Source organism: Podarcis erhardii (assembly GCF_964252035.2).
Source record: "Podarcis erhardii genome assembly, chromosome: 13".
In the NCBI taxonomy this organism is placed as follows: Eukaryota; Metazoa; Chordata; class Lepidosauria; order Squamata; family Lacertidae; genus Podarcis; species Podarcis erhardii.
In genome coordinates, this window is record NC_138502.1 from 20,945,166 (window position 1) to 20,967,784 (window position 22,619).

Consider the following 22,619-nt stretch of genomic DNA (forward strand, 5'->3'; position numbering starts at 1 on the left):
TCTTTATGAAGGCAGTGTGCATTTGCTGAGGATTTGTGGTGCCATAGAAAAGTCTCAACATGGGCATGCAAAATGTGGGCAGAATGGTGTCTGTGTGCCTTTATGCCAGGAGTACAAGTCCATGTTATTACAGAAGCTGGGAAATCTGTTTTGACTGAAAAATAAAGCTACAGCAATGTAGAGTGCCCAGGGTTTAAATACAGTAGGACACTTTTTTCTTGGAAACATGATACCATTTTTCCTCTACTTTATCAACTTAGTGACAGTCTTCACCCTCGAATTTTCAGTTTTATTTGAGGGGAGTACCCTATATTGGCTACAGTATTAAAACTTTCTGCATCGTATTGAGTAATGGAGCAACACAGTTCTTACTCTAAAACCCATGAGTTTGTAGTTTTTGTTTATTCTGCTTGTGTACATTTTAAACTGTTGAATAAAAATGACTTAATATATCCATAAAATCATGATTATTCTTTCTTTTTTCCCCCCTGCAATCCCTTTTAGCTCATATATAGCCCGGCTCCAGTCATGGAGGATAAAACTCCAGGTCTTTCCTTCTACCAAATGGTCCCACAGGAAGCCTTGCAGTATGAGGGGATTCTCTCCTTACTTCTGCATTTCAGGTGGACATGGGTTGGACTCCTTACCATGGATCTTGAGAATGGAGAAAGATTTGTTCAAACTGTGGTTCCAATGTTTACTTCTAGTGGCATTTGTTTTGCCTTTATAGAGAGAGTATCCAAATTATCTCTTGTCACTGATCTTAAAGACTTGTTCAAACAGGTTGCAAAAATACATGATAAAGTAATGAGTAGCAAAGCCAATGTGATGATCATCTATGGAGAATCTTATTCTATGATATTTCTGAGATGGTTTCCGTATTTATCTGAGCAAGAACATGTGAATATTAACCCAAAGGGTACAGTGTGGATTATGACAGCTCAGGTGGAGCTGACTTCTCTCGTTTATCAAAGGACTTGGGATAAAGAAATAATCCACGGGGCTCTGTCCTTTGCAATTCACTCCAATGATATATCAGGATTTCAGCAATTTACTGCCAGTAGAAAACCTGCCACCTCAAAAGAAGATTATTTCATCAAGGACTTCTGGCAGCAGGCCTTTGCCTGTTCATTTCCAGGTAGAGGTGCAGAAGATGTGGATGGGGATATCTGCACTGGAGATGAGAACATGGGGACTCTTCCTGGGCCTTTCTTTGAAATGGACATGATTGGCCATAGCTACAGTATCTACATGGCTGTTTATGCCATGGCGCATGCTGTTCATGACATGTTCTCATGGAGACTCAAATCAAGAATGTTAAAGGAACAAGGGCAGTTGTCATTACAAAATCAACAGCCATGGCAGGTAATGAAGCCAAATTTCTCTTGCAATAGGGCACCATATCACTGGTGTCAAATAGTCCATGACTCATTTAATTATCTCCCTGTTTTTGGTTTCTTTTTTTTCTATTCTTAGTGAGACTGTTGCCACTGAATATATTTGTAAGACTGATACACATCCTCTTCTTCTGATTTCCTTTTTCAAATATAGCTCCATCATTTCCTCAGAGGTGTATTATTTAATAATAGTGCTGGAGATGAGGTTTCCTTTAACCAGAATGGGGAGTTGAAAGTTGGGTTGGATGTTATTAATTGGATTGTTTCCCTAAACCAATCCTTTCATAAAATTAAAGTTGGGAGGATGGATCCCCAGACTTCTTCGCATCAGGTGTTCACCATCCATGAAGATGCTATAACATGGCAAAGGCGGTTTAACAAGGTAGGGAGATATCCAGTTTGGAATGAACATTGACTTCAGTACTGTTTGTAAACATCATTTCACTTGACCGCAATGATTTTGTGATGTATGAAGAATTCTTGAGCTGGTCAGGGAAATTACACTTCATGAATTTATTCACCACGGTAGTGTTACAGATTTTATTTATTGAGAAATTGTTGTATGAGCTAAATATATTCATATTTTGGTTTAAACATATGTCAAATAATGATCACTAGTTGAGTTCCAAAGTTAGTCATGCACATTGATTTCATTGAGTCAGCTCAGAGCACTCCATCTTTGAATATCACTTAAGTTCGTTTTCATTTGAAAGCTTCAAAATTCCATCAATAGGACCAAAGTATATGTAACCTTTATTCATTTTGTTTATGAAATAATCTTTGGCGGCATAGTTGAAATCAGCTCTGAACGAAGTGAGGAAACCAGGTAGAATTACCTCTTTTGTTCTCCATCAAGTGGAAAACTTCATTTCCTGCTTGCCTCTATCAAACCAGAACTTCACTATTTAGCACACTAACTCTGCCTCCTAACTACTGACCAATAAAAAAAGGCCATTAGAACCATTTATTTTTACTTCTTTCCTCCTCAAACAAGGAAACCCATTAGAATGCTTCTCCTGTCCTCTACCTTTTGGTTAAAAAAAGAAAGAAAATCTCTCTCTCTCTCTCTCTCTCTCCCTCCCCCCCCCCACTTTCTCACAGACACAAACACAAGCTAGGGAAGGGATTATCTATGCAAATTTGCAAAGGGGAACAATCATCTGAAGAACACATGGGTCTAATTTGCCTATCATGGGCAGTCAAAACCCTGCCCTGCAACTGCTTTTTTCTTGTTGTACCTTGAGGCTTCTCCTGCTTTAGTTTCTAAGGGAGTAAAAGGAATGGACAATTGCTATGCCTGTCATACTTTAAGGTCTTTCTTTTTTAAATTGTCTTCCCTCTCTGCAGACAAAGTTGGAATCTGCTGCTCGTGGTTTTTATTACTGGATGTTAGACATGAGCATCTAGAAAATATCTCAGTTACAGAAAATGTATTAATGTTATTGTGGGTGACAGGAGAGAGCCTGAACAATCCTTGGTGATTGGGGAGAGAGTTGGATTCTTCTCAGGTCTCTGCCCATTTTTCTAGTAACAGGAGTCAGCTCTACTGGAACCATAAAGATTCCCAGCTCTATATCTTCCTTTGTTTCATGGGTTAGGCAAGGCCTATTTCTGTATGCAGTGAGAGTTGCAGTCCTGGTTCAAGCAAGAAAATGAAGGAGGGGGAGCCATTTTGTTGCTACGATTGTACTCCCTGTCCAGAAGAGAAGATTTCAGACCAGATGGGTAAGCAATATCACATACAGTAATAGGAAGCAGATGGCCAGTAATTCAGAGGAATGGGAATAAGCATAAATATATGCATACAATATGGTTACCGGTTTTATTCTTTAAAAAAAAGGAAGAAGAAAGATTTACGTATTGAATTTATATACCGCCTGTCAGGGAACTGCCATCGGAGGAACAGGTGGTGGAAAGGCTCCAGGAGAATAGGAGAGACTCTGCAGCAGAAGAAGGAACCAGTAGGGGGAGAGCAGGAGTTCCAGCCGAAGGGGAGTCGGAGGGGAGGCTCTGGGATACTTCCAGTGAGAACAGTAGGGGGAAGGAACCCGTAGGGGGAGAGCAGGAGTTCCAGCGGAAGGGGAGTCGGAGGGGAGGCTCTGGGATACTTCCAGTGAGAACAGTGAAGAGGTAACAAGACCCCCTTTAGGAACTCCCACCCTTCGCCGGAAACTGTCACGCAGAGAGTCCAGGAGGCGCATGTCGGTCAAACAGCTTTTATGTTGGAGTAAGTTCCGTAGACGCCCACTGTCAGATTCCACCAGCGACTGATGGAGCCATGCTTTGGGAGCTCCGTTAGTGACTCAGGTTGGATGACCAACCAAAACCCAGAGGGATCAAGCTTTTACGCACAAGCAGCTCATTATCCCATCACACCGCCCTATAACCAAAGGTCTCTTTCTTTTTTTTCCTTTTCCTTTTTTAAAAAAATTCCCTACCGCTTTGTATTTTTAAGAAATATCTCAAAGCATTTTACAGAATATTAAATCATTAAAACATAAATAAAACAATCTGAAGAAAGTTGAATATAGAGTAAGCAGTCAAAGCAACATAACAGAAAACTAAAATATTATCTAAAAGATTTCAAAATAAAACATTACAAAGGAGGTCAACTACAGAATTCATATTTAACATAGCTGGGCTGGGTGAATGTGAGACCCACTTCCTAGGCCAGGTGGAAAGGGCCTTGCAGGGAGCGGCCTTCAGGCCTCACGCCTTCTTCACCCTCTGTCCTTTTCTCCTCCAGCTGCTGGAGGGAGACAGAGAAAGGTGTGACCTCAGAAGAGAGCACCATGTATTAATTGAGAAGAAAGTTTACATTTTAATTCACCTTAGATTAAGATTTTTTTAAAAGAAAAGGCATAAAGTGTAAAGAAAAACAAAAAACAGCAGAATGTTTTAATGAAATATCTTGAACATCCATGAAAATCAGGTGTAACATTGTCCTTGGTAAAGCACTACATTTGAGGTTTTATTGTATATATTCAAAAATTCCCAATTCTCATAGATTAATCATTGCTTAGAGTCTGTTGGGATGACAGGACTACATAAACTTTAATCTATGCAAGATTAGCATGGATTGTATGGTTTGGGACACCAATATAAACCTCATAACTCATTGCTTCTTCTTCAGATATGAATGACTGTTTTAAATGTCCAGATGAATATTATCCCAACAAAAAACAGGATTTATGTATTCTGAAGGAAATAAGCTTCTTGTCTCATGAAGAACCTTTGGGGATCAGTTTAGCCTCTTTTTCGCTTTCCTCTTCAATCATCACAGCTCTAGTGCTAGGGACGTTTCTGAAGCACCACAACACTCCCATTGTCAAAGCCAACAACCGGGATCTCACCTACATGCTCCTCCTCTCCCTCCTGCTCTGCTTCCTTTGTGCATTGCTATTCATTGGACAGCCTCAGAAGGTGACATGTCTTCTGCGACAACCTGTTTTTGGCATCATCTTCTCAGTGGCTGTTTCTTGTGTGCTGGCAAAAACGATCACAGTGATTCTGGCTTTCATGGCCACCAAACCAGGATCCAGGATGAGGAAATGGGTGGGGAAGAGGCTGGCCAACTCCATTGTGATTTCCTGCTCCTTTATTCAAGCAACCATTTGTATTATGTGGTTGGCATTTTCTCCCCCATTCCCAGATGTCGATAAGCACTCAACTTATGGAGAAATTGTTCTAGAATGCAACGAGGGTTCTGTAACTATGTTTTACTGTGTCCTTGGTTACATGGGCTTTCTGGCTATGGCCAGTTTCAGTGTGGCTTTCCTTGCCAGGAAGTTGCCTGACAGTTTCAATGAAGCCAAGTTCATCACTTTCAGCATGTTGGTCTTTTGCAGTGTTTGGTTATCCTTTATTCCCTCCTACCTAAGCACTAAAGGAAAATACATGGTAGCTGTGGAGATCTTTTCTATCTTAGCCTCCAGTGCTGGGGTGCTGGGGTGCATCTTTCCCCCTAAATGTTATATCATTGTTTTAAGGCCTGAACTGAATGATAAGGAACAGCTGATAACACGAAAGGCTGGATGAATGTGGGTGTGTTTTGCTCTAGTCTACACAACCAATGGATATTTGGTTGTTTGGGTGTTTGTGAATTTTTTTTCTTGGTATATCTGTTCTATCTCAATTTTCTTTGGACCTCTCTATCTTTTAAACATATATACACACTCTCTTTCCTAAAAAACAAAACCCTTGCACTCTGTAGCAAGATCTCCTACATGTGGCCATACACTTGAATTATTTAGAGCAAGTCATCTTGCAACCCATGAACCTATAACACAGAGTTGAGCAGAGTTGTGTAACTTAAACTCTAAGAGTAAGGATTCAGAGAATTTAACCAAATAATGAATGTGCATGGCCTGGACAGATTTTGCCTGGTGCCTAAAGATATATAATGATGGTAGCAGGTGAGCCACAATGAGGAGAGCACTCCACAAATAGGGAATCACTGCAAAAAAGGCCTGTTCTCGTGTTGCCACCCTCTGCATCTCTTGTGGAGCAGGCACAGGAAGAAGGGCCTCAGATGATGAGCACATGGTCTGGGTCAGTTCATTTGGGGAGAGGCAGTCCTTGTGGCATTGTGATCCTGAACAACTGAAGGCTTCATTGGAAAAACCAGCACTTTTATTTGGCATGGAAACTAATGGGTAGTGTGGCAGTTGTGCCATTATTGTTGTTATATGCTCAAACATTCTTGCACCGGTGAGCAACCTGGCCACTGAATTCTACACTAGCTGTAGTTTCCAAACAATCTTCGGAGGCAGACCCTTATATAACACATTGCTGTGATCTCACCTAAAAGTTACCTTTCAAATACTCATCCAAGCCAAAGCATCCTTTGATACTCAAGTAGATGGAAGGAAAGAGGAAATCTTCAGATGTAACAAACAAGTTTCCTTCTGCAATTACACAGAGGAACCCCAACCTTGACTTTGTAATTATTTCCCTCTGGTATTACAGCAATTACTATTATTCATTATGTTGCATGTTGAACCCCCTGTGCAATTTGAATAGGAAAGAAATTGAAAGTTGTTATTTAGTCAATATACCCATTAGAATTTATAACTACTGCTAGGGTATAGTGGTGTTTAAACTTCAGGGTTCTGACCTATTTGAAAACTGAATGAACATTTAAATCAGCTGGTGACATTCAAAGAATGTCATATTTCTCAAGTGAATATTTGCCTTCAGACTCAGGATGGCGACATTTGCTATTTTGCTGCTGACACTGCTTCCTGAAATGACATGCAAGACTCACATTGTGAAGTGTCATGTCCATGATCCACACCCTCCACTTCACAAGTATCACCAGTCAGGAGACCTCATCCTTGGTGGCTTAGCTTCTCACAGCTTCATCATTTCCAATGCATTAGCCTTCACTAAAGAACCCCCACAGGCATTGCCTGAAGAGCTTGCGTAAAGAGTTGCCCTTTTTTTATCTCTTTCTGTTTTTCTTAGCTTCTTTCTCTGAATATTGAAAGCTATGGCATATGGATTTTTGAACATAGAAAGCATAAAGAATTCAATTAAGGATATGTCCCTTGTTCCCCATAGCAAGATAATAGAATATGATAAATATAAATTTCTTTCACTGACTAATATAGGCTTGCATAGACTAGTTCCATATGTATTTTGAAATCTGTTGTGGTCCATCTTAACAGGGAAAGGAATCTCAGTGATATGTGATAGATTTTGTATTCTTCCTTTATATGTTCCAGAGTTTAAAAAATGTTTTTAACACATAAAAGGGGGTTAATAGGCTTACTGAAAAACAAAAACCAAGCAATTTTGTACACTACCCTGGACTGCATCCACAAATGTGGTTTAAAATACTCTACTATTTCATAAAGCAAACAATGATAAGAATTCAATAATTGTGATTTATAAAATGAGAGATATCTTTTTGATACAGAATGCAATTTGTATTACAGAGTAGTAACTAAGAATTACCAGCACATCCTAGCCTTGGAATTTGCAGTGAAGGAGATCAATGCCAACCCTCAGATCTTAACCAATACCACCTTGGGCTTCCACATATTTGACAGCTATTTCATTGCAAAAGGGACCTATCATGCTACAATGCTGCTAATGCCCAGCCCAAACAGATTGGTCCCCAACTACAAATGCGACATCCATCATCATTTGATAGCAGTCATTGGGGGACTGGACCCCCTAACCTCTCTTCATGCTGCAACAGTCTTGGATATCTATAAAATTCCACAGGTATAATGTATCCATCTCTGTGCTGAGCATCATGGATTTAAAGTTGTTGTTTTACTTTCATGGTTGCTTTGCCTGCCGTATTTCACCTTGTGGTGCAGAGGCCAAAATATGTGAATTGGAGTGGTGAATAAATCATAAGCTTCAATACCACAGCAAGATTCTTATACGGGGGATACGATTTTGAATTTATTGATACAATTTGGAAAAACACACACGAAATAAATACTTTTTATATGAAGACAGACTATACTATACTTTTTATATGAAGACAGGGGGTTGGACTCGATGGCCCTTGTGGTCTCTTCCAACTCTATGATTCTATGATTCTATGATTTAATTATGCAGGTTGATTTCCATTCAGTCACCAATCTTTTGGGGGGGAAATGTACAAAAGTCTCAGGGTTGGAAACATAACTGCCTCAAAAATTTAATACAAGGAGATTGAAATGATGGTGATTGAGTGGGAGTTGAAAATGGCAGCTTTCGGATTGTGCTTCTCAGAAGTGGAGTGACAAGTTATGGAGCATAAATCCCATCAAAGGAAAATTTAGATGAGAATTCATGGGACTATGCTAAAATTAACCCACATGTGGTATCAAATATCTACTAGACTGTAGTACATGAAGTTGATGTTATGCCCACATTGTGTTCGCAGGAATGAAGGCAGAAGGGTGTATGTATGTCTTTATGAAGGAAATTTGCATTTACTAAGGATTTGTGGTGCCGTAGCATAGGATCAACATGCGCATGCAAAATGCAAAATGTTGGCAGAAGGGTGTCTGTGTGTCTTTATGCCGGAGTATAAGCAAATGTTATAACAGAAGCTGGTAAATGTGTTATGACTGAAAAAGAAAGCTACAACAATGTAGAGTGTCCAGGGTATAAATACAGCAGGACACTTCTTTTCTTGGAAACATGGTACCTTTCTTGTTCTTCTTTATAGTGACAGTCTTCAACATCCAATTTTCACTTTTATTTGGTGTGTACGCTTAATTTTCAACAGTAACACAAAATACTTTCAGTATTATTATTTTCAGCATCTTGTACTGAGTAATGGAGCAACATTGTCCATACTCAAAAGGTAACTTAAATGTTGGATAAAAATGACTGAGTATATTCATAAAACTATTCCTATTCTATCTTTTTCTGCAATCCCTTTTAGCTCATATATAGCCCGGCTCCAATCATGGAGGATAAAACTCCAGGCCTTTCCTTCTACCAAATGGTCCCACAGGAAGCCCTTCAGTATAAGGGGATTCTCTCCTTACTTCTGCATTTCAGGTGGACCTGGGTTGGTCTCCTTACCATGGATCTTGAGAACGGAGAAAGATTTGTGCAAGCTGTGGCTCCAATGTTTTCTTCTAGTGGCATTTGTTTTGCCTTTATAGAAAGAATCTCCAAATTATCTCTTGTCACTGAACTTAAAGACTTATTCCAACAGGCTGCAAAAGTACGTGATGAAGTAATGAGTAGCAAAGCCAATGTGATGATCTTCTACGGAGAATCTTATTCTATGATATTTCTTAGATGGTTTCCGTATTTATCTGAGCAAGAACATGGGAATATTAACCCAAAGGGTACAGTGTGGATATTGACAGCCCAGGTGGAGCTGACTTCTCTCGTTTATCAAAGGACTTGGGATAAAGAAATAATCCACGGGGCTCTGTCCTTTGCAATTCACTCCATTTATATATCGGGATTTCAACAATTTACTGCCAGTAGAAAACCTGCCACCTCAAAAGAAGATTATTTCATCAAGGACTTCTGGCAGCAGGCCTTTGCCTGTTCATTTCCAAGTACAGTTGCAGAGGATGTGGATGGGGATATCTGCACTGGAGATGAGAACATGGGGACTCTTCCTGGGCCTTTCTTCGAAATGAACATGATTGGCCATAGCTACAGTATCTACATGGCTGTTTATGCCATGGCGCATGCTGTTCATGACATGGTCTCATGGAGACTCAAATCAAGAATGTTAAAGGACCAAGGGCAGTTGTCATTTCAAAATCAACAGCCATGGAAGGTAATGAAGCCAATTTTCTCTTGCAATAGGGCACCATATCATGGGTGCTGAAATAGTCCATGGTTTGTTCAATAAATTATCTCCCTGTTTTTGTTTGTTTGTTTGTTTGTTTGTTCTTTTTTGAGACTCTTGCCAGTGAATATATTTGTAAGACTGATACACATCCTCTTCTTCTGATTTCCTTTTTCAAATATAGCTCCATCATTCCCTCAGAGGTGTATTATTTAATAATAGTGCTGGAGATGAGGTTTCCTTTAACCAGAATGGGGAGTTGAAAGTTGGGTTGGATGTTATTAATTGGATTGTTTCCCTAAACCAATCCTTTCATAAAATTAAAGTTGGGAGGATGGATCCCCAGACATCTTCACTTCAAGTGTTCACCATCCATGAAGATGCTATAACATGGCAAACGCGGTTTAACAAGGTAGGGAGATATCCAATTTGGAATGAACATTGACTTCAGTATTGAAACCAATTTAGAATTCTTCTCCTGCCCTGTACCTTTTGGTAAAAAAAGGAAATAAAATCTCTCTCTCTCTCTCTCTCTCTCACACACACACACACACACACAAACACACACACACACACAGAGAGAGAGAGAGAGAGAGAGAGAGAGAGAGAGAGAGAGAGAAAGAAACACAAACACAAGCTAGGAATGGCATGATCTATGCAAATTTACAAAGAGCAACCATCATATGAAGAATGCATGGTTGTGATTTGCTTATGGTGAGCAGTCAAAAGCCGGAACTGCAACTGCTTTTTTGTTTGTTTGTGTACCTTTGAGGCTTCTCCTGCTTTACCTTTTAATAGAGTAAAAGGAGCAGACAATTGCTATGCCCGTCATACTTTAAGGCCTTTCATTAAGTGTCTTCCCTCTCTGCAGACAAAGTTGGAGTATGCTGCTCGTGGTTTTTATTACAGGATGTTAGACATGAACATCTAGAAAACATCTCAGTTACAGAAAATGTATTAATGTGATTGTGGGTGACAGGAGAAAGCCTTAACCATCCTTGGTGATTGGGGAGGGAGTTGGATTCTTCTCAGGTCTCTGTCCACTTTTCTAGTAACAGGAGTCAACTCTACTGGAACCATAAAGATTCCCAGCTCTATATTTTATTTTGTTTCATGGATTAGGCAAGGCCTATTTCTGTATGCAGTGAGAGTTGCAGTCCTGGTTCAAGCAAGAAAATGAAGGAGGGGGAGCCATTTTGTTGCTACGATTGCACTCCCTGTCCAGAAGGGAAGGTTTCAGACCAGATGGGTAAGCAATATCACATACAGAAATAGGAAGTAGATGGCCAGTAATTCAGAGGAATGGGAATAAGCATAAATATATGCATACAATATGGTTACAGGTTTTATTCTTTTTTTTTTTAAAAAAAGATTTTTTTTGAGGTGGGGAATGGTAAATCTGAGTGATGCAGATCTTGTTGAAGATGCAAAAATCCAACCAGGTTTCCTTGGTGGAATAATTTACCCTTGTGTTGAATGTAAGTTGATCGGTCCACGGCCTCCTTGCCTCATCTTCATCCCGTGACCTCAGAACAGGCAAAAAGAGGGGTTGGTTTTACCTGTCTTCCTTGTATGAGTTTCTGTGTTTATAAGCAATCTCCTCCTTGTAGTCTCATTCAGATCCACAAATGCAGTGTGGCTAATAGTTTATCCACTCAGCTATAAGGAAGTTGAGATGGGCTTGCAAAATTATGGCCTCTGTGGTTGATAATCACCTTCCCCAATCCTGTTGTCTCGTAATAGGAGAACAAGGGGTTTGGCTTCTGGAAACTGTTTATATGAAATACACAATTGCATATAAAAATGTTAATAATAATAATAATAATAATAAATTTTATTTATATCCCGCCCTCCCCAGCCGAAGCCGGGCTCAGGGCGGCTAACAATAATCAAATAATCAAATAATCAAATAATCAAATAATCACACATTCAAAATATTCATTATAAAAATTAAAATCAAATTAGTGGCAACCGATTAAGCAATATTCTGTGCAGGTTGCCAGAGGAGGGAGTCAGGCTGCGCCCTGACCAAAGGCCTGGTGGAACAACTCTGTCTTGCAGGCCCTGCGGAAAGATGTCAGGTCCCGCAGGGCCCTAGTCTCTTGTGACAGAGCGTTCCACCAGATTGGAGCCGCAGCCGAGAAGGCCCTGGCTCTAGTTGAGGCCAGCCTAACCTCTCTGAGGCCTGGGACCTTGAGGGTGTTATTATCTGCAGACCGTAGGTTTCTCTGTGGGGCATACCAGGAGAGGCGGTCCCGTAGGTACGAGGGTCCTAGGCCGTATAGGGCTTTACACACACACACAAGCGTGTGCGCACACACACACACACACACACACACACACATTTTCCTTCTGACATACCCTGCCTCTCAGCCTCTGGGTTCTCACCTAGGATCCATGCAAACTCTCAGCTCAACTAAAAAAGTCTAGCAATGAGAAGAGTTCCTGCAAATAGTGGGCATCACCCTAGTCTCTTTTTTCTTATGGGCAGGCAGAAGGGAGTTGGTTCTTCCTCAGGCTACCCTCAGCTGTGTCCCATTCAGCTGCACACCCAGTTCCAGGAGCAATAGGTTTGTTGAGTTTCCCAGGTGGTCCAAAGGGTGGGGAAAAGGCACCTCTTCACTCACACCCCGTTGATTGACTGACTGATTGAATGAATGAATCTGTACACCCCCTATACCCAGAGGTCTCTTCCTTTTTTCCCTTCTGTACCGCTTTATATTTTAAAGAAAAATCTAAAAAGGCTTTACAGCTTATTAAATCAATAAAATATAAATAAAACAATCGGAAGAAAGTAAAATATACAGTATGAAGTCAAAGAAACATAACAGAAAACTAAAATATTATCTTAATGATTTCAAAGAAAACATTTCAAAGGAGGTCAACTACGGAATACATATTTAACATAGTAGGGATGGGTGAATGTGGACCCCACCTCCTAGCCAAGGTGGAAAGGGCCTAAAGGAAAATACATGGTAGCTGTGGAGATCTTTTCTATCTTAGCCTCCAGTCCCTAAATGTTATATCATTGTTTTAAGGCCTGAATTGAACTATAAGGAACAATAAGGAACAGCTGATAAGACGAAAGGCTGGATCAATGTGGGTGTGTTTTGCTCTAGTCTGCACAACCTATGGATATTTGGTTGTTTGGGTGTTTATGAATTATTTTCTTGGTAAATTTGTTCTATTTCAATTTTCTTTGGACCTCTCTATCTTTTAAACATATGCACACTCTCCTTCCTAAAAAACAACACCCTTGCGCTCTGTAGCAAGATCTCCTTATGTATATACATGTGGCCATAAACCTGAATTATTTAGAGCAAGTCATCTTGAAACCCATGAACCTAAAACAAAACTTGATCAGAATTGTGCAACTTATACTCTAAGAATAAGGGCTTAGAGAATTTAGTCAAATATTGCATGGCCTGGTTATATATGATTTTGCCTGGTGCCTAAAGATATATAATGACGGTACCAGGTAAGCCACCATGGGGAGAGCACTCCTCAAATAGAGAATCACAGCAGACAAGGCCTGCTCTTGTGTTGCCACCTTCTGGATCTCTTGTGGAGCAGGCACAGGAAGAAGGGCCTCAGATGATGAGCACACAGTCTGGGTCAGTTCATTTGGGGAGTGGCAGTCGTCGTGACATTGTGGTTCTGAGTAACTGAAGGCTTAATAGATCAAAACCATTACTTTTATTGTTCCTGGGCAACCAGTGCAATTGTGCCAGGATTGGTATTATATGCTCAAACTTTCTTGCACCAGTGAGAAACCTGGTTACTGAATTCTACACCAGCTGTGGTTTCCAAACCATCTTCAGAGGCAGCCCCACATATAACACTTTGCAATAATCTAATTTACAAGTTACCAAAGCTTAGACGAATTACATTAGGCCTTACTTGTCCAGATAGGAGCACAACTGGGCCACCAAGGCCACCTGAGCTTCAAGTGACAGCAGTGAATTGATAATTATTCCCAGGTTGTGTACAATTTCCTTCAGAGGGAGTGTAACAATCAAGAGCAGGCCACCTTCCATCCATACTGTCTAAGGAGCCCCCCCACTAATGTCCTGCAATGGTAATAGCTCTTCAAATACACTAAGAATTGCATTACATGGTAAAGAAATATGGGCCATAAAGGCTGCAGAATAGAAGAAACCCAGAAGATCTCAAATTCATAGAGTAGGCAGTAGTATAATCACCGGGTTCTAAGCACTAAGGCAAACACAGTGACTTGCTGGGTTGTCACCTCTCAAGGCTCCAGAGCCCTGGTGGAATCCTCATTAACTTGTGCATGGTGCCCAGTGCCAAATCCCTGAACTGTTCCAACTGAAACAGAGAGGGTACTGCATTATACAAATTTCAGCAGTTGCTGGTCTCATCTCTTTACCCTGGCTTTCGACACTTGGTATGCCAATTTCTATCACCCCCATATTTACTAAATGCTAAGTTGTTTAAAATACTGCTTCATTTGTTGTAACCCACCCCTGAGTGGGAGTACAGGTAATGTAATAGAGGGAACAAGCAAAACCCTTGTGAAGCTACAGACATGGGCAAGCTTCTTGGGACCCTACATCAGTGCCCTCTCTGTCTTAATAATAATAATAATAATAATAATTTATTATTTATACCCCGCCCATCTGGCTGAGTTTCCCCAGCCACTCTGGGGAATCAGTATTAAAAACAATACAGCATTACATATTAAAAACATCCCTGAACAGGGCTGCCTTAAGATGTCTTCTGAACGTCAGGTAATTCTTTATCTCTTTGACATCTGATGGGAGGGCGTTCCACAGGGCGGGCGCCACTACCGAGAAGGCCCTCTGTCTGGTTCCCTGTAGCCTCACTTCTCGCAATGAGGGAACCGCCAGAAGGCCCTCGGCGCTGGATCTCAGTGTCCGGGCTGAACGATGGGGGTGGAGACGCTCCTTCAGGTATACAGGACCGAGGCCGTTTAGGGCTTTAAAGGTCAGCACCAACACTTTGAATCGTGCTCGGAAACGTACTGGGAGCCAATGCAGATCTCTCAGAACCGGTGTTATGTGGTCCCGGCGGCCACTCCCAGTCACCAGTCTAGCTGCCGCATTCTGGATTAATTGCAGTTTCCGGGTCACCTTCAAAGGTAGCCCCACGTAGAGCGCATTGCAGTAGTCCAAGCGTGAGATAACTAGAGCATGCACCACTCTGGCGAGACAGTCCGCGGGGAGGTAGGGTCTTAGCCTGCGTACCAGGTGGAGCTGGTAGACAGCTGCCCTGGACACAGAGTTAATCTGCGCCTCCATGGACAGCTGTGAGTCCAAAATGACTCCCAGGCTGCGCACCTTCAGGGGCACAGTTACCCCATTCAGGACCAGGGAATCCTCCACACCTGCCTGCCTCCTGTCCCCCAAAAACAGTACTTCTGTCTTGTCAGGATTCAACCTCAATCTGTTAGCCGCCATCCAACCTCCAACCGCCTCCAGGCACTCACACAGGACCTTCACCGCCTTCACTGGTTCTGATTTAAAGGAGAGGTAGAGCTGGGTGTCATCTGCATACTGATGAACACCCAGTCCAAACCCCCTGATGATCTCTCCCAGCGGCTTTATATAGATATTAAAAAGCATGGGGGAGAGGACAGAACCCTGAGGCACCCCACAAGTGAGAGCCCAGGGGTCTGAACACTCACCCCCCACCACCACCTTCTGGACACGGCCCAGGAGGAAGGAGCGGAACCACTGTATAACAGTGCCCCCAGCTCCCAGCCCCTCTAGACGGTCCAGAAGGATGTTATGGTCGATGGTGTCAAAGGCTGCTGAGAGATCCAGCAGAACTAGGAAACAGCTCTCAACTTTGTCCCTAGCCCGCCGGAGATCATCAACCAGCGCGACCAAGGCAGTTTCAGTCCCATGGTGAGGCCTGAATCCCGATTGGAAGGGATCCAAATGGTCCGTTTCCTCCAGGCGTGCTTGGAGTTGTTCAGCAACCACCCGCTCAATCACCTTGCCCAAGAATGGCAGATTTGAGACTGGGCGATAGTTGGCCAAATTGGCCGGGTCTAAAGATGTTTTTTTAAGAAGCGGTTTAATGACCGCCTCTTTCAGCGGGTCTGGGAAGGCTCCCTCACAGAGGGAAGCATTCACCACCCCGCAGATCCCATCGCCCAGCCCTTCCCGGCTCGCTTTTATCAGCCAGGATGGGCAAGGATCAAAGAGACAGGTGGTCGGTTTCACTCGTCCAAGCAGCCTGTCCACATCCTCGGAGGTAACAGATTGGAATTGATCCCATGTAACAGGACCAGACAGAACTCTAGCACTCTCCCGCCCTGGCCCTGCTCCCACGGTGGAGTCTACCTCCTTCTGAATCTGAGCGATTTTATCTGCAAAAAACTTTGCAAAAGCATTGCAGGAGATCTTGGGGTCCCTACCAGGCCCCGGTGGTACAGGTGGTTCTGATAGATTGCGAACCACCTGAAAAAGTCTCCTGCTGCTGTTTTCTGCAGATGCAATGGAGGCGGTGAAGAAGGCCCTCTTCGCCGTCGCCATTGCCACTTGGTAGGCTCGACGTTGAGCTCTAACCCGTGTCCGGTCTGATTCAGAATGAGTTTTCCGCCACCGGCGCTCTAGCTGTCTCAACGATTGTTTCATCACCCTCAGCTCCGGGGAAAACCACGGGGCTGTCCGGGCTCCATGCAATCGGAGAGGGCGCTTCGGAGCCAGACAGTCAATAGCCCTGGTTAACTCCGCATTCCAGCGGGCCACCAGGGAATCAGCTGAAAGGCCATCAACTTGGGATAAAGCATCCCCTACCACTCTCTGGAAGCCAATTGGATCCATTAAGTGGCGGGGGCGGACCATCCGAATCGGTCCCACCTCCCTGCGGAGGGGAAGGGTTGCGGAGAAGTCCAGTTGCACCAGGAAGTGATCTGACCATGGCACTTCTTTTGTTTCGCTTTTAGTTAATGTCAGATCACCAGCATCCGTAGAGGTAAACACCAAGTCTAAGGCATGTCCGTGGCTATGAGTTGGGCCAGACTTATTCAGGGACAGCCCCATGGAGGCCATGCTTTCCACGAAGTCCCGAGCGGCCCCTTGTAAGGTCGTGTCGGCATGGATGTTAAAATCCCCCAGGACAACCAAGCTAGGTGTCTCCAGGAGCATATCCGCCACGACCTGAAGCAGCTCGGGCAGGGAATCCTTGGTGCAGCGGGGAGGTCGGTACACCAATAGGAATCCTGTACTGCCCCTATTGCCCAACTTCCAGAACATGCACTCAGAAAGGCTAAGAGGTTCTTTCTCTGGCATTCAGAAGCAAGACAAGAAATAAGTGGCAAAGGAGGGATTTGAGGCTACAGATTGAAAGGACTCAGCAGCTGGATTGTTACCAATTAGGCCTTGCTCTTTCCTACTCAAACAAGAAACCAATTCAGAATTCTTCTCCTGTCCTGTACCTTTTGGTTAAAAAAAGGAAATAAAATCTCTCTCTCTCTCTCTCTCTCTCTCTCTCTCACACACACACACACACACAGAGAGAGAGAGAGAGAGAGAGAGAGAAACACACACAAGCTAGGGATGGGATGATCTATGCAAATTTGCAAAGAGCAACCATCATATGAAGAATCCATGGTTCTGATTTGCTTATGGTGAGCAGTCAAAAGCCTACCCGCAATTGTTTTTTTGTTAGTTTGTGTGCCTTTGAGGCTGCTCCTGTCTTCCCTCTCTGCAGACCAGGTTGGAATCTCCTGCTCATGGTTTTTATTACTGGGTGTTAGACATGAAGCTCTAGAAACCTCTCAGTTACAGAAAATGTATTCATATGATTGTGGGTGACAAGAGAAAGCCTGAACCACCCTTGGTGATTGGAGAGAGAGTTGGAATCTTGTCAGGTCTCTGCCCACTTTGCCATTAATAGGGGTCTCCTCTACTGGAACCATAAAGATTCCCAGCTCTATATCTTCCTTTGTTTCATGGATTAGGCAAGGCCTATTTCTGTATGCAGTGAGAGTTGCAGTCCTGGTTCAAGCAAGAAAATGAAGGAGGGGGAGCCATTTTGTTGCTATGATTGCACTCCCTGTCCAGAAGAGAAGATTTCAGACCAGATGGGTAAGCAATATCACATACAGAAATAGGAAGTAGATGTCCAGTAATTCAGAGGAAGGGGAATAAGCATAAATATATGCATACAATATGGTTACAGGTTTTATTCTTTTTTGGGGGGTGGGGAATGGTAAATCTGAGTGATGCAGAGGGCCTTGTTGAAGATGCAAAAATCCAGCCTGGTATCCTTGGTGGAATAATTTGCTTTTGTTTTGAATGTGAGCTACCGTAATTGGTCCACGGCCTCCTTGCCTCATCTTCATCCTGTGACCTCAGAACAGGCACCGTTGATTGACTGACTGACTGATTGATTGATTGATTGATTGAATCTGTACACCCCCTCCCCTATACCAAGAGGTCTCTTGATTGATTGAATCTGTATACCCCCCCCCATACCAAGAGGTCGCTCTCTTATTTTTTTATTTTTTGTTTTTCTGTACCGCTTTATGTATTTAAGAAAAATCTCAAAACGCTTTACAGCTTATTGAATCAATAAAACATAAATTAAACAATCTGAAGAAAGTCAAATAAATAGTATGAAGTCAAAGAAACATAACAGAAAACTAAAATATTATCTTAATGATTTCAAAGAAAAAACATTTCAAAGGAGGTCAACTACGGAATACATATTTAACATAGTAGGGCTGGGTGAATGTGGACCCCACCTCCTAGGCAAGGTGGAAAGGGCCTTGCAGGGAGCAGCCTTCATGCCTCCTTCACCCTCTGTCCTTTTCTTCTCCAGCTGCTGGAGGGAGAGAGAGAGAGAGAGAGAGAGGTGTGACATCAGGAGAGAGCACAATGTATTCATTGAGAAGAAAGTTTACATTTTCATTCACCTTTGATTAAGATTTTGTTTTAATGGCATAAAGAGTAAACCAAAACAAAAAAGAGCAGAATGCTTTAATGAAATCTCTTGAACATTCATGATAAACTGCCTTGGCAGAGGAAAATCAGGACCTGTTGTAACATTGTCCTTGGTAAAGCACTACATCTGAGATTTTGTTGTATATATTCAAAAATGCCCAATTCTCATATATAAATCATTGCTTAGAGTCTGTTGGGATGACAGGACTACATAAACTTTAATCTATGCAAGATTAGGATGGATCGTATGGTTTGGGACACCAATATAAAACTCATAACTCACTGCTTCCTCTTCAGATATGAATGACTGTTTTAAATGTCCAGATGAATATTATCCCAACAAAAACCAGGATTTATGTATTCTGAAGGAAATAAGCTTCTTGTCTTATGAAGAACCATTGGGGATCAGTTTAGCCTCTTTTTCGCTTTCCTCTTCAATCATCACAGCTCTGGTGCTAGGGACGTTTCTGAAGCACCACAACACTCCCATTGTCAAAGCCAACAACCGGGATCTCACCTACATGCTCCTCCTCTCCCTCCTGCTCTGCTTCCTTTGTGCATTGCTATTCATTGGACAGCCTCAGAAGGTGACATGTCTTCTGCGACAACCTGTTTTTGGCATCATCTTCTCTGTGGCTGTTTCTTGTGTGCTGGCAAAAACGATCACTGTGATTCTGGCTTTCATGGCCACCAAACCAGGATCCAGGATGAGGAAATGGGTGGGGAAGAGGCTGGCCAACTCCATTGTGATTTCCTGCTCCTTTATTCAAGCAACCATTTGTATTATGTGGTTGGCATTTTCTCCCCCATTCCCAGATGTCGATAAGCACTCAATTTATGGAGAAATTGTTCTAGAATGCAACGAGGGTTCTGTAACTATGTTTTACTGTGTCCTTGGTTACATGGGCTTTCTGGCTATGGCCAGTTTCAGTGTGGCTTTCCTTGCCAGGAAGTTGCCTGACAGTTTCAATGAAGCCAAGTTCATCACTTTCAGCATGTTGGTCTTTTGCAGGGTTTGGTTATCCTTTATTCCCTCCTACCTCAGCACTAAAGGAAAATACATGGTAGCTGTGGAGATCTTTTCTATCCTAGTCTCCAGTGCTGGGGTGCTGGGGTGCATCTTTTTCCCTAAATCTTATATCATTGTTTTAAGGCCTGAATTGAACAATAAGGAACAGCTTATAAGAAGAAAGGCTGGATGAATGTGTGGGTGTGTTTTGCTCTAGTCTCCCAAACCAATGGATATTTGGTTATTTGGGTGTTTGTGAATTATTGTCTTGGTAAATTTGTTCAATTTCAATTTTCTTTGGACCTCTCTATCTTTTAAACATATATACACACACTCTTTTCTAAAAGCCAAAACCCTTGCACTCTCTAACCAGACCTCCTTATGTATATACATGTGGCCCCAAACTTGAATTATTTAGAGCATGTCATCTTGAAAGCCATGAACCTAAATTAGATCTTGATCAGAGTTGTGCAGCTTATACTCTAAGAATAAGGGCTTAGAGAATTTAGTCAAATAATGAATGTGCATGGCCTGGTTATGTAGGAAAGAATTTGCTGGTGCCTAAAGATATATAATGATGGTAGCAGGTGAGACACCCTGGGGAGAGGACTCCACAATATGGGAACCACTGCAGAAAAGGCCTGTTCTCATGTTGCCAACTTCTGGACCTCTTGTGGAGCAGGCACAGGAAGAAGGGCCTCAGATGATGAGCACACGGTCTGGGTCAGTACATTTGGGGAGAGGCAGTCCTTGTGGCATTGTGGTTCTGAGCAACTAAAGACTTTATAGTTCAAAACTAGCACTTTTATTTGTCCTAGAAAGCAATGGGCAGGCAGGGCAGTTGTGCCACGATTGGTGTTATATGCTCAAACTTTATTGCATCGGTGAGCAACCTGGCCACTGAATTCTACAACAGATGTAGTTTCCAAACCATCTTCAGAGGCAGCCCCACATCTAACACATTGCCATAATCTAACCTACAAGTTACCAAAGCATAGACGGAAGATTTCTGTTCTGGCATTCAGAAGCAAGAAAGACACAAGTGGTGAAGGAGGGATTTGAGGCTACAGATTGAAAGGACTCAGCAGCCGGATTGCTGCCAGTTAGGCTTTGCTCTTCTAAAAGTAAAGGAATCACTCTGCCCTCCAACTTCATTGATGATCCCTCCCACCACATTTCTGCCACATTCCCTCTTTAGAAAATGTTCCCCTCCCACAACATGCAGTATGTGCTATTAAGTTGCCTTCAAATCTTCAGCATAGTGCTCCTAAAGCCTGTTTAAGTGTACATTAACACCAAACTATAATGTTATACATCTGAAGCCTTGGTGCCTCCCTCATGCAAGCCAAAGTATCATTTGATACTCAACTAGGTGGAAAGTGTGGGGGAATCTTCAGATGTAACAAACAAGTTTCCTTCTGCAGTTACACAGAGGAACACCAACGTTGACTTTGTAATTATTTTCCTCTGTCATTACAGCAAGGACTATAATTAATTTTATTGCACGCTGAAAGCCCTGTGGAATTCGAACTGGAAAGAAAAAAAGAAAGTTGTTATTTGATAAATATGCACACAAGAATTTATAACTACCGCTAGGGCTTAGTGGTATTTATACTTCAGAGTTCTGGCCTATTTAAAAACTGAATAAACATTTAAATCAGCCTTCGCAACTGGTGACATTGAAATTTTCTGTGGAAAGAATGTCATGTTTCTCAAGTGAAGATTTGCCTTCACACTCAGGATGGCGACTTTGCTTATGTTGCTGCTGGCACTGCTTCCTGAAATGACATGCAAGACTCACATTGTGAAGTGTCATGTCCATGATCCACACCCTCCACTTCACAAGTATCACCAGTCAGGAGACCTCATCCTTGGTGGCTTAGCTTCTCACAGCTTCATCATTTCCAATGCATTAGCCTTCACTATAGAACCCCCACAGGCATTGCCCGAAGAGCTTGCGTAAGGAGTTGCTCTTTCTTTTATCTCTTTCTGTTTTTCTGAGTTTCTTTCTCTGAATACTGAAAGCCGTGGCATACTGATTTGCAACAAAGAAAAATATAAATAATGCAAATAAGGATATGTTCCTTGTTCCCAATAGCAAGATAATAGAACATAATAAAGATAAATTTCTTTCACTGACTTTTATTGGCTTGCATAGCCTAGCTTCATATCTATTAATTTTGAAATCTGTTGTCATCCATCTTATCATGGAAATGAATCTCATTGATGTGTGATGGATTTTGTTTTCTTCCTTTATATGTTCCAGAGTTCTTAAATTGTTTTTAACACATAAAAGGGGGCAAATGGACTTACTAAAAAACAACAACAACCAAGCAAGCAATTTTATACACCACACTATACTGCATCCTGAAATGTGGTTTAAAATACTGTACTATTTCATGATGCAAACATTAATGAGGATGTAATAATTGTGATTTATAAAATGAGAGATATCTTTTTGATACAGAGTGCAATTCTTATTTCAGCGTGGTGACTAAGAATTACCAGCACATCCTGGCCTTGGTATTTGCAGTGAAGGAGATCAATGACAACCCTCAGATCTTAACCAATACCACATTGGGCTTCCACATATTTGACAGCAATTTCATTGCAAAAGGGACCTATCATGCTACAATGCTGCTAACGTCCAGCCCAGACAGATTGGTCCCCAACTACAAATGTGACATGAATCATTATTTGATAGCAGTCATTGGGGGACTGGACCCCCTAACCTCTCTTCATGCTGCAACAGTCTTGGATATCTATAAAATTCCACAGGTATAATGTATCCATCTCTGTGCTGAGCATCATGGATTTAAAGTTGTTGTTTTCCTCCCATTGTTGCTTTGTTTGCTATATTTCGCTCTGTGGTTCAGAGGCCAAAATATGTGAACTGCTGTGGTATTTAAGCATATGCTTAAATAAGTCGGCAAGACTCTTATACAGGGGAAGCAATTTGAATTTATTGATACAATTTGGGGGAAACCAAATAAATACTTTTTAATTTA

The 22,619-nt window shown here is 42.1% G+C and overlaps 1 protein-coding gene across 1 annotated transcript; it reads left to right on the forward strand.

Annotated features, from left to right (window-relative positions):
- Positions 1-508: 508 nt before the first annotated feature.
- LOC309326390 (vomeronasal type-2 receptor 26-like) lies at positions 509-6,815 on the forward strand. The gene is made up of 5 exons (XM_081835047.1): positions 509-1,365; positions 1,552-1,779; positions 2,996-3,122; positions 4,531-5,443; positions 6,603-6,815. The coding sequence occupies exons 1-4, from the start codon at positions 529-531 to the stop codon at positions 5,433-5,435; spliced, it is 2,097 nt and encodes a 698-aa protein (XP_081691173.1). The 5' UTR covers positions 509-528; the 3' UTR covers positions 5,436-5,443; positions 6,603-6,815.
- Positions 6,816-22,619: the final 15,804 nt, after the last annotated feature.